Source organism: Aptenodytes forsteri, unplaced genomic scaffold, assembly GCF_000699145.1.
Source record: "Aptenodytes forsteri isolate BGI_AS27 unplaced genomic scaffold, ASM69914v1 Scaffold105, whole genome shotgun sequence".
In the NCBI taxonomy this organism is placed as follows: domain Eukaryota; kingdom Metazoa; phylum Chordata; class Aves; order Sphenisciformes; family Spheniscidae; genus Aptenodytes; species Aptenodytes forsteri.
The window spans coordinates 447875-461001 of record NW_008796112.1 but is presented as its reverse complement, the minus strand read 5'-3'; the positions used below and the strand labels follow the sequence as shown (position 1 = coordinate 461001).

At 38.9% G+C, this 13127-nt stretch overlaps 1 protein-coding gene across 5 annotated transcripts in view; it reads right to left on the bottom strand.

Annotated features, from left to right (window-relative positions):
• The window catches only part of ATP2B2 (ATPase plasma membrane Ca2+ transporting 2), a 193882-nt gene extending 182128 nt beyond the window's left edge, over positions 1–11754 (bottom strand). For all 5 annotated transcript variants that reach the window (XM_009287043.2, XM_009287045.2, XM_009287047.2 and 2 more), the window contains exon 1: positions 11415–11754. In XM_009287043.2, the coding sequence (XP_009285318.1) occupies positions 11415–11613 (199 nt within the window). In that variant the 5' untranslated portion in view covers positions 11614–11754. The remainder of the gene's footprint in view (positions 1–11414) is intronic.
• Between the last annotated feature and the right edge of the window lie 1373 nt (positions 11755–13127).

Sequence of the window (13127 nt, the reverse complement as noted above, 5' to 3'; positions counted from 1 at the left end):
CACGGTCAATACACTTACTCAGCTAAAACTGTTTTCATTTCCCTGGTAATACAACGTACTATTCGTATCCATCTTATGACCCAGTGTGCATGACGGGTTTGGATAACAGTTCACTTCTGTAGTTTCGGGTCATGGTTTTTACTTTGTGGGCTGGAGCAGATTAGCTTTCACGTTTATAAGCAGGTGAAGTAGCAGAAGGTGTAACACAATCACAGAGACTTCTTCGGGACCAAAACCAATGACATATTTATACCTTTTTCCTTAGCTATCTTGTCAACTTTTAAAATTTATTTGTAGAGTCCTTCAGCACCTATAGCTTTGAAGCGTCAGCGACTGACAAGGCCAGCACCAGAAACAAGCAAATTTAACTTCCTAGGGCCACAGCTACAGCACTCATGTAATACCCTCACGTAGCACTGTATTGCTCCTGTTTGATGCGCCCATAATACTGGTAATCACCAATAATTTACTTCTGTGGTTTCCTTCAGCATATTATTTCTTAAGTCTGAAAAGTAATTGTTCTGAACTCTTAACTAAGCACGCTGTTCTGCAGTTAGTTTCACATCTACTCGATGTATGTTAATGAACCAAGAGACGGGGTCAGCTCCGTCAGATTGCCCTTGCACCTGCTGAACACAACTGCACAAACTCCCTGGCTTGAGAAAACAATAGAACAAAGGAAAAGCCCAAGGACTTCACCGCCATCACATGAGATGTGTACAAAGTCAGCAGGTGAGCGCACCTTAACACTTGAATAGTTTTCCAAATTTACACCATACTTCTGTAGGAAACAGGGGTGGCTTTAATGTTTCTGGAGATTTTTCTTTAAGCAAAAACTAGACAATTTGCATAGTGAAAATAAGAGGTTCTGACTTTGGCCAGACTTGACACTGCCGTTTTACCCTTTTAACCAATTATCACTCACTAACAGGAGTGATTTTCACCAAGACAGTTATCTTTATGTACTCCAAGGTTTTCATCATCTAAAAGTCAACTGCGGGACTATGGTTCAAGAAAAGGCATATTTTTTGGCTGCAGTACCACAAGACTACAAATGTCAAGCTGGATGACCTCGGCTATCCATGCACAACCATGCAACAGTCATGACCCTACTGGCAAAGTAGAACGATGATGTAATGCAACAATTCTCTACTACTTTAGGGGTTTTTTTTGCAATGAATGCAAAAACACTTCAGGGAGTAATTAAAAAAAAAACAAACAAACAAACCAACCAACCACCAGTGGCTCAGAAAGGAATCATTACTACTTTAAAATTCAGACCCTGTGCCAGGGAAAGGGTGGAGGCCAACACACGACTAAAGTGAGGCAAGCACAAGGAAACTCATGGTGCTCAAATTTGCCACTTGAAACTGCTAGAGAAAATGGTGAAAAAAATACAAGTAGATTTGTTGTATTGTTTAGGCAAAGAATTAACTGAGGTGCCTAGAATAATGCTTATGCTAAGTGCTAAGATTATAACTTAATAGTCGCACTGTAATTTTAGAGCATTGCCATACATTTGTCTTCCTGCATTAATGCTGACTTGATCCTGAACAAATATTCAGCCTATAGCATCTGAGGAGCTATGCCCTCATTTATGAAGTCAAAGTGAAATTCTGCTGCAGTTACTAGGATGCTTATTGAATGCATTAAGAAAATTCTCCCCTCTTATTCTTTTATAACTACTTCAAGGGCAAGCTCTCCTTTCAAGCACACCTGTAAAGAAGTGGGCTATTCCCTATTTTCCCTCATCTCCAATGCTAATCTGAAAAAAGAATCATGACAGCTTTTGAACTACTCTATAAATTTGGTCCATTTTCCTTCCTACTATTCATTTTTTCAGTCTTTTTGTACCTTAGAGGACTATACCTGAACTGCCCTCATACTGAAAAGGATGGTTCCTCTGTGGGAAGTGGTGGGGAGGAGAGCGCGACACAAAATGCAAAAGGAATAATCAAAGGAGTAGCACAGCCCGCGGAAGCTCAGGTTTTCGAGTCTTTTAACAGAACTGACTCAGCTCACAATCCACACAGAAAAAGAGTATCTGCAGTCCCTAAAGAATTTCATTTGAAAGCAAAGAGGAAACAAGGGCTAGTAAATGCTATTGTTACAGAAATAGCAGCTACATACACCCAGCTATTTCTATTATACAACAGAAATACTCTGCATTTAATATAATCCGTGGTTGCGTTGCCAAGTTCTGGACTGGCAATAAGGACGGAACATTAAAATGCGTTGTTTTACCAGCTTCAAGGCAAGGAATGGATTCCTAATGAGCATTCAGAAAGGAAGTTAAAAAGAAAGTTACGATATCATGCTGCAAGCTATGCCAGACTATGTCATCTATTATCAGTGAAAATAGATTCTTAATGTCAGAGGTGATCATCAATTTTTCAAGATGTGTAGGGAGGCCTTCTTTGTCCTTACACTTTTTGGGATATGCAACTGCAAGCGTATTTTCTAGAACACCTAGATAGATGTGGAAAAACATTACTGGAGATAAGGTAGAAATAATTTCTAGAGATACTTAGAAGGCAAGTCAGAAACTATGAATGCATCACATTAAAGGAAATCAGTATCGACGAAATGCAGTTATGTTTGTCTTGGAAGCACATGGAGTTGACTGCCAAAAATACATCTTTGGCTTTATTTTCCACTCACCTCACTTTATAAATAACAGGCACGTCAAACACCATCAAACTTTGAGTTCTTGGAAAACAGATGGAAACAGTAAATTTGATCAGTCTAGATTTGAAGGGTAAGTAGCAATTGCAAAAGGGGACAGGAGACAGGAAATCATTGCTGCATCTGACACTGTTCTTATCCCAAGTCTGTTCATATTAGTTCTCGTCAAAAGAAAAACGACCAATCATTCAGTCACGCTAATTCCACTTGCAAGGCTACTGAACTTAGATCTGCATATTGAAAGCCACTGCCCCAGTGACAAGACTTCTCAAGACTTTATCCAAAAACCTTTTTCTCTTTCAACAAATAACAGAATCCTCCTTCGTGAAAAAAATATAAATGCCATGCTAAACAGAAAAACATTTCAAAATTTCAATTATTGTGAGGAACGACATTGTCATCATCTGTCCAATCCACAGATGATCCTCACAAAGACTTTAGTAGCAAAGTTTTCCATGGCTCAGCTGGAAGCAGCATCGCTGCTAGCAGTGACACTCGGCAAAAAGTTTGGGAATGCCTAATAGAGATGCAGGTAATTGTTTTACCTTTGAATTTTAAGGCGGCATTGTAAAGGGAGCACTTTTTGCACCCCTGTAAGTGTCAGCTGAGACAACTGATTAAGGGCCCTGCTCTTACATTTCCTCTAGCAGGGCCAATCACAAAAGGATAAAACCACTGCATGTCCACTGTTTGCTTTCATAGGACACTGACAAAACAAGGCAAAAAAACCCCTTCACTCCCTCTGATGCACTGCAAAGACAAAGCTTCATTTCATCAAGGGCAAACTGGCTACATCGATTGGATTATTCATTTGGTATAATGGACTTTGCTTTCTTCCTGCAGCTTTCTCGAAACAAGAACAAAATGAAGATAAATCAGCTCTCACTCAAGGCTGACACACATATATATTTATGGATTTCTAAGCCCTGCAATACAATAGAAGCAAGGTATTCATTACACGATTTTTCTTTTCGCTGCAGTGCTGTTACTCTTGCACAGGCTCCACAGAAAATAGGCACGCTTTGCAAAGGAAAGGCTGCAACATCGCTCAGCAGCAGCTCCACGCTTCTCTCCTCCCTTCAGGTCTTTCTTTACCATTACTGATAAAACGTACAGCTTTTCCCTTCCCAGCACAGAAGCCACTTTGATACATGTGCCTGAAAGCGCACACAATAGAATACCTTTTTGATCCTCCAAGCAAAGGACTAATTGCCTTTTTCTGAGGTAGCACCACTAACGTAATCCTACTTTGCAATTTCGACAACTGACGTAACTGCCAGAGTTTATGAAATCTAAAAATTACTTCCCCCATCATTATGTACACTGTTGCTATTACGTTAAAGATCTGGCCTCATCTTTTTTCACACAATAAATGAGCTAGTTATGCCAACAAACTCAAACCACTATTTCTAAGAATGGGATTACACATTTATCAACTGCACCATATAATGGCAACACTTTCCATCACCTATTATTTTGTAAAAAGGGAATGGCATACTGCGTTGCATCATTGTATTTAGATCAAGGAGAAACCTGTGGCACAATACATTATGGCAAATGTTAACCTACGATAGCCTCTTTAGAAAGAGGGAAAGAATTACTTAAAGTTGCCGGGCCAGACTTTCTTTTGACTTACAACACATTGTAGTTGTAATTGAGCTAATCACAATGAACAAACATTAGACCTGTGCAAAATAGGTGCAAAATCTCACACCCATTTATTATTCTGTTCATCTAAATCTGAGGTGCGACAGCAGAATGTATGTCTGTAGTCAGTAAACATTACCTGCATGTATTTAATGTACTATCTTAAAGGGAAGGGGAATTCAGTTTGCATGAAAATAGCCTCTTTTCTAAAAGCGTTGCACCTGCTAAAGTAAGATAATCATTGAAAGGAAGATGACCTCCTGGGTAATCTCATAAATAAATCAGCACTGGCCTCAGAAAATCTCTGATGCTACCTAATACAACAGGCAGAAGACACTCACTTGCTTTCTTCCTTTCCTAACCTTACTTTAAAGCAATGCCAGTTACACAGAGAAGCTTTTTGCAAACCATTTAGGATTCTCAAAGGAGCAGGTGATCTAGCTTATATTTATTTTAAAAGCTTCACAGGGAAAATGCATCATGCAGTATTTCTCTAGTTTTCTACAAGTAAATGAACAAAGCCAAAGTAAATCAGCAAGTGGCATGACATGCCAAAACCCAGAAACAAAACGAGCAATGAAATTGTACTTATCACTTAGAAAAATCTAAGCCATTCATTTGAGATGCTTATGTTTGGGTAACCTTTGGAAGAATGTTTGCTGTTCCATTACACAAACAATGGAAATATTAGATAAGGAAAATAACTGCAGTTGCCAAGACTGCTCCATGCACTCCTCTCAAATCATTAAACATGTAGATATTATTTTATGGATATATAACATACTGCGGACAGCGGGAATGTCAAATGTACAGAACCATTTCGTCTAACCCCTGAGTTTGCATGGGTCCCGGGAGTGTGGTGCAGAAATCCCTGAACCAGCACAGCACTGTGCTGATACACACATCGAAACACAGAAATATAAGAGCCAACTTCAACCTCGCTAAGGCCAAGTATTACAACTTCAACAGGCATGTTATATAGGACTTTGAGACAGTACTGTATGCCAAAGCAAAACTCCTTGCCTCACATGAGTTATTAATGCACATCCATCTCGCCTAGATTTTTTCCATCTGTTCACAATCTTGAAAGACCTATTATGACAATGGTGTTTAATGTGAATTTGGGTCAGACCCAGCATTTCCCCACAGAACAGAGCTGCAAAGAGCCAGACAAGTAATAACTGCTTCAGCGCTTTTCTCTGCAGCGAGAGAGCCGGGGCAGGAGGAGCCCCCGGGTGCAGGCGGGGAGGCCCCAGCGCACACCGCGCGTCCCTTCCTGTGCTTCCCACTGGTCCCAGGGAGGCAGGCACCGTTCGGGCTTTCCCAGGCATGCCCCCAAAGGTAAAGGCAGTACAAATCCATCTGTGGTGCCTGTCAGGGGTTCAGCAACTGCAACAGTAACTTCAAAATGAAGGAGCATCCGGAACCCACCTTCCTTCTTAGCTAACCAGCCTCGCACCAAACAGTCAGTAACTTTGCTAAGCACAGCTCCCCGGGAGCAGGCAGGGGCAGTCAGAGGGGTTTTGTGGGGACCTGAACAGGCCAGCAAAGGCAACAAGTGTTTATTGAAGTGACTACAGAAAAGCGTCAAGTTATCACAAGTTCTCACCAGCTCAACCACGCTTCATGCTGCATGAGTAACTAGGTGAAATACGAGTTTAAAGTTTGTTGGTGTTTTTTTTCCCATGCAAGGTAGGAAAAAAGTGTTGCAAAATGCAACCCTTAGAGGCCTTCGCCGTAACAATACTGAAGGCTTTTTTCATGGGGAAGGCTGTTTTCATTGTTTAAACCAATCCTGGCATGTGGAGAGAACATGTACAAATAAGGACGAGTTGTGTACTTGGGAGTTTGGCTTCTGGCCTGGATGCGCTGGCAAATTGGCCTGAACTACAAGTTACGTTTTGACACCACAAATAGGGACGAGGAATTAGACAGCATGGCGATCTGGAGAGAGGATGAGCGGGTTGTCTTTTACACTGCTTTTAAGATGCCGTTTTCTAGATTTCTAAAGTACTTCAGCTCAGCCTCACAACCAAATTCGTAAAATCTACCTCAGGAGAGCTGGCAACACAGCTTTTAAAAAAAACATTTTGTGAGCAGAATAATGTTCATCCTAACCTTGAGTTTAAAATAATTTAAGAAAATCTTGAACTTACACATAATATTTGATGGTTTATGCATGATTAAGTGTATTCTTTTAACAACAGCTAAAATGATGCTATTAGCAATTTCTTTACTTTCATAATCTATTTTTGACAGTGTAGTTTTATAGATTTCAATCTCTGGCAATCCATTATCTTACATTCTATTTTAAACTTATGTTTGTCTGAATCAAGTAGCTTTCATCCCTTTCTCAATTTGTTTCTAAATTCTTTACATATCTGTAGCTAATTCAACATAACACCACAGTGGTGCACCTAACTGAAATTCAGTATGTACTAGCAAGATTAGCTTCAAAACAGAATATTAAGTTATTAAAGGTGTATTTTTATAGAAGCAAGCTTGAGGAACCAAAACTAGCGAGTACTAAAAGCAACTGGTTAATTTTGTTGTATTCAGTCTTTCTTCATCTTTTACCTCATAGTTAAAATTGTAAAAGGCTTTTTAGATTGTAATAATGAAAAATAAATACACCTACACAGTTGGCTTAATTGATACTCAGTCCGCATCTCCTATAAAACAAACATGCATTTGAAAAGAGAGAGTAACTTACCTTGTATCTGTCTTAACTAAGGGCAGTTATAATGATTAAAAAGTCAACTTCTACACTAGAAATATTATCATTTAACTGCTAATCGATACTTTCTCTTGCCATGAAGCCTTTTTACAGTATCCTGAGAGAACTACAGCTAAAAAACCCCCAAACTTGCATTTTTCATATTAAAAGCAGGTTCCACCGGCTCACGTAATAATGTCACATCTGAAACGTTCTCGCACTCCACCAGACCGTTTCTAGAAGCTTAGCCTACCGAGTATCTACTAAACACCAAAAGGAAAACTTCTCCTATAGTGCTGAAACATCATCGCCAATGCGTAACATCTTTTGGAGCTGCTGTTTCAGGCCTGATCGCACAGATATCACCACGGGAAAAGGTTTTCTTTGTATAAAATTGAAAGAAGCATTCATTATACACAGCTTCACTTCTCACGCACATTGGAAATTACTGCATCCAAGTATTTTAAGCAAGAAATCATGGAAGTTAATTCACTGACATATTCTTATAAGGAATAAACATTCTTGTAATATGAAGGGAATGTAGATGAAAAACTTACTGTAAATTGGCGCATACTACATAAAATTGTGGGTAAAATACAGTTAAGCATTGGAAAGAGTGGATTCCAGTCTCATTTGGTATTCATCCAACTAACTCATCATGTTTTACCAGCTGTCCTTTATAAGGTATCACTAATGCTCGAGTGGGCCTCGGAGACTCCGATTGCATGGAAAATTATACAACTGTCATCACAGCTCTGCCCAATGGGGGATTCAGCGTTGTTGTGCAAGATGACAGAGAGCTAGATCCTGCTTGTTTTCTGTATTGCTAGAATAATGAAAGTGAAACTAATCTGAATGAGAATATTTTTAAAGAAAATTCAAGGAGACACATATTTGTATTTTTTCATATACAGTATTTCCATAGATTTTGGGGACGTTCTTTTTATGAGCGCTTAAATGGTAGCTTTTCATTATAATATAATCACTTCAATGCAGGAAGTCCCTCAGGCATAACTGAGAGCTGGGATCCACACTGCATCTATAGTTAGAAAAGCGATCAAAGAAAATTTAAAGAGACTGAAGCCTTGTAATCCATAATAATGTTATGAATTCATTCAACATGCAAATATTATTCTGCTCAACATTCAGCAGACTTTTAAACCTCCACACTGATTAATACATGAGTTCAGAAAACACTGGTAAGTGTATCTTCACAACAGTATAAATAACATTTGAGTTACGCATAAAATGTCTTACCTTGAGAAGTTCAAGGCCTTTAAGACAGAGCTTCAAAAAGGCACTTTTAGTATAAGTGATTGATTCTACCAGTCCATAGGTGGTACATCAAGTATTAACATGGGAAATGAATCGCTGAGTACACTCTGAGCTAATTGCTACTTCTTATTTTCTAAATATTGAGCAAGCCAGTAAATTCAGACTAGACCACATTTTACCAAATTATAATGTGTCTGCTTCCAGGATACATTTTCTTCCTCTGTTCCAGTAACTACTTAGCCATACCCCACAAAATGACAAAGACTTTATGAAAATAAATTCTGAAAGAGCCTGGGAAGAACCAAATTCTACAGTCAAGTCCTTTGTCCTTTTTCATTCATATTCACCCAGGACTCTTGCTCAGCAAGAGTTTGTTGGGTTTATTGAAAGAAGTGCCCTGCAGTAATGCTTATTCTGTTATTCCTCATAAAACTGTGTGAAATGTGCAGCACTCCAAACTATAAAAAATAATGGAAGTTCAGTTAACTCTGCTTCACCAAAAAACAGGCTGGTTGGAAAAGTGATTTTCAGGCATAGTGGCAAATTATGGGATTTTGTAAAGATATTCCACGGGGAATCCATGATTTGCTGCAAAAACCAAAAGATAAAACTTTATGGGAGCCTCCACCACATATGTCAATAATTTATTTGTAAATCATGTCTACTTGATGTTAAAATTCCATTTCCATATAAGAAACTATTATGTTTCTTTCCTCTAAGACTAGTCATATCTTCAAGAATATCCTCTTCACTGTATTTTAACTCTTTTCGCTGTGTTTGCATACAAGAAAAGCAATGGCTAGGGAATTACATCTAAACACGTGCTTATATTTGACATAAGCCTTTAAAGTTTTTCTAGTGAATTCTTATGGATACTTTCTCTCAAATGAAAATTTCTGAGCTTGACGTGACATATTTCAGAGAGATTTCCTCCTAAAACAATTTTTCCAAACAAAACAATTAAAAATAAGATGAAAACTTAGTGTGACTGGGAATTCCTATTATGTGATCTAATTTAAAATTAAAACCCAGCAGAGTCTTCATGATCCCAAGGCCTATGCTGATTGCCATTTGAAGCTGGAAATGTTTTTCTCTAATGCACAAGTGATGAAGTGCACGTAAGGCTTAGAGGAAAGTTACCTTATCTGAAGTATCAGATATAGATTACTGCTGGAGTCAGCATGCCATGCTAGTTGGATCCATACACTCTGTTCCGATATGAGGAATTAAGTTTCCCTGATGTCACAAATTGAACAGATAATGTAATTAACATCTCCTTTGAAGCTCACATTGACCAGGTAACCGCTAGAATGAGTTGGCAAAACTTTACTGAAGTCACTGAAGTGATCTTGGCTCACCCAGACCAAGGCTTCAGCTTTGACATTCTATAAACCACTGAGGGATATTTAAGATGCTGAATCCCTAGTGAGATATTTATAAATCAGTATTTATTCTGTCATGTAAACATAGAGATCCTGCACTTCTGTCTGGAATTCCCCAGATGTGTCAGGGATATGTCAGAATCGCTGCATATTCTCCGAAGAGTCTCTCGTGTGCAACAGCTATTACGCCACTCTCTGAAAGAACAACGGTCATCCGGAAATCCCAGACAAGTGGCAGGGTCTCATTTTCCTACCTCAGCACTCCTGCTGGGAGCAATCTCCAGGTAGAAGAGGTCCTGTCTGAAGGATCAGATATTTGGGCAAGACTAGAGGTCTGAAGGATCAGATATTTGGGCAAGACTGCCCAAATAATGGGAGAGATCTGTTATAAAATGTTCCATTTGCCACTAGTTACTCTAGAATACAAGATTGCACATGAATGCTGAAGCACTATTGGAGTTTGCTGCTCGTTTTAATACAGAATTAGCTTAATAATCCTTTGCTGAAAAGGTACTGTTCACAGCTTTATAGTTCATCATGTTTAAACAATACTGAGACTGTATATGGTCAAGTGTAGGACCACGAAGAATTTACTTGAAGACTAGGCATTGACAGCTGCTCCTTTGGGACTCTTCAACTAGTATAATTTATAATACCACACTATGTGACGCTACAACTGACATGTTTATGATTACACCAATAATTCAAGACTTTCCAGCATTTAAGCAGAGGAAGTAACTAAATGATTAATTTAAAAAAGGAGAGAATGGAATAAAGCCAACACTTCTATCTTCTTGAAAAAGAAAGTAACTTAAAATTAACATCTTGGCAACTTTACAAGACAAGATAAATATTATCGACTCAAAGACTGTATAATTTCCAAAAGTGTTAATATTCCTTGGAGATTAAATTGCAGTGGTAAAAATAGAACTCTTAGAATTAAATAGAATTTTACTTGCGCTAAAAGAGAAAGAATTGGTGAACAGGAAAATTGCATGGGGAGAGGGAAATATCCCACCATTGTCAATGTTTTACGGGGAGATATTTGGGATGAGTGTTGAAAACTAGACTAATGACTGATGATCAGGTAGAGAACTCTAAAAACACTTAGAAGAATAGATATTGAAAAGTTATGACTGGTATTATTAAACATACGAAAGTAAGGAGTTTAATTATACATACAAAAGAAGTCCAACTAATAAAAACATTGATAACTTAAGCAAAACTATCTATGGTAATACAGTAAGTCAAGATTAGTAACCACAAAATATATATGTTACACATTGATCTACAAAGTAATGTAATGTGTATCTCAAAAGGTCATTTCATATGCTCAAGACGTCTAAATACCTAGAAATTCTTCTGAAGCACCAAGTCTGCACCTTCTTACCCCCAAGAGCATATATGTTAAAGCCTCTTTATAATGCCATAAAACAGGTGCTGATTTTTTTGTCTGCCTTTTAGAGAAGAATTAATGCATTTAGCTGTTTGAATAAATAGCACCTCTTTTATTCTCATGCTAGCTTTGGCTATAGCTAGACTGTTTTTATCGTCTTTCTCCGGAGACTCTTCTTTTGTTGTATTATTGTTGGGAATAATGGCAGCACCATGAGAATTGTGCTCACGCTTGAAACAAAACCTCTTTCTTTCACTATCTGGAGAGCACTTTCGCAAAGCCCCCTGATTCAACTGAAGAGAAACATGCTTACCTTCTGTTGGTGATGTCTTCAGATGTCTGCAGAGCCCCTCTGTTTCCCCATATGTCTCTTTAATTTTTACTACTGCTTCTGTTCCTCGAAGTTCCATGAGGGAGCGCAGTTCTTGCAGCGTGCACCCAAACTCTCCTGCATGGTTGGCCTCATTTCTTTGGTTCTTGGAATAAAAATCGCTATTTGTCATGTCACCCATTGTTGCTGATTATATTGCTCCACTCGTTATAGTTGATACAATCTTAAAACGGTTTAAAAATTGAAGGAAAGGAATCTTGAATTCCAACCTAAGAAGTTAAAAAGAATCCAGTGTGTGTCCAGCGAGCAACGTGGAGAATGCCTCTGGTGTGCAAGGTGTCCCTGACTGACTAGTGGTCCGCAGAACGGCTGCTTTCAAGGCTGCAGACCAGCTCCACTCCATTCACCATTTCCCATTTTGCTGCACCCAAGCTGTAGAATCTACATGGTCATTTCTTCCTCCGGACCTTTGGGAACAAACAGAAAGGACTCATTACAAGAGTGAGCAATACCGCTTTACAAAGGTGATTTCAAATTTATTCTCTCTATCATTGCAGTTTGACTTGAGAAAAGCTATGGAGAAACACTGTACAGATGTCCCGTAAAATGCTGCAGGTAGTCAGGGCCAGCATCGACAACAAGGATAACACTAGCTCTGTCTTAGATAAAGCTCCCTACAGCTAAAGCACCAATAGCAGTGTTGTTTACTTTAATCAAGTCCCAAGAGCATCTGCTAAATGAGATGGCTTATGAATATTAATAAGCAAGCGATTGGTCCAGCATGCTAGATGCACCTCTAGTATGTGCTCTGGTTCATACAGCCACATCAATCTTTCATCTGACAAGAACAAAGACTCTCTCATAAAGGCTACAACGTAACAAAAATTAGTTAAACACTACTAGTTTTCATAACGGGTTAAAGCAAAACTGTTTTTCAGTGCAAGGACAGTAAAACTGGTGGAAAAACTAGAGCCACCATTACAAATTCAGAATACATTTAAATACATTACATCTTGCAGCCTTGCCTTCTGTGAAAGTAAGCACAGCCCAGAAGAGAGATAAAACACGTGTGTTGGTCTGAACAGCCAGAGCTACGTCTCACGTAGGTATGGCAGCTGTCGGGTTGCTTTCCCTCAGCGCTGCCTGCGAGCACACCCGCCAACAGCCTGCACAGCTTCGCCTTGACAGCTAAAAACGTGCGAGCACGGAGCCTTTAGAACCTGTTTCCCCTTCCCATATGCTAATGAAGTTGGTTTAAATACTGCTGAAACCAGCTATTATATTTGGCACAGAGAGTTTTAACAGAGATTAAAGGTTTCTTTTTTGCCTCAAGCGTGCACACTGTCTAATCTATAGGTCTCAGAATAGTTTTCTCATAATAAAAAAGATTTTTAAAAGAGCACACCATCAGCCCAATGATTGACAAACCTGTCATAGTCAAAGCGCATATTCTGAACTTCGTAGGTACAGTAATACACAGCGGAAATGAGTACACACATAAAGAGCACCCCAAGGTGTTTCAAGTCCCAATTTTATATTTGTGCAACAATTTTAATCTCCTGGCCACATATAGTCAACATAACACATAGGCTTGGTGTTTCCACGGATCTAACTGCATTGCCATTGCTCTGCATGCAAGAAAGATCAGGCCCACTGTATGTATTAAATCCTTTTTGCCCACAGTGACATTATCTG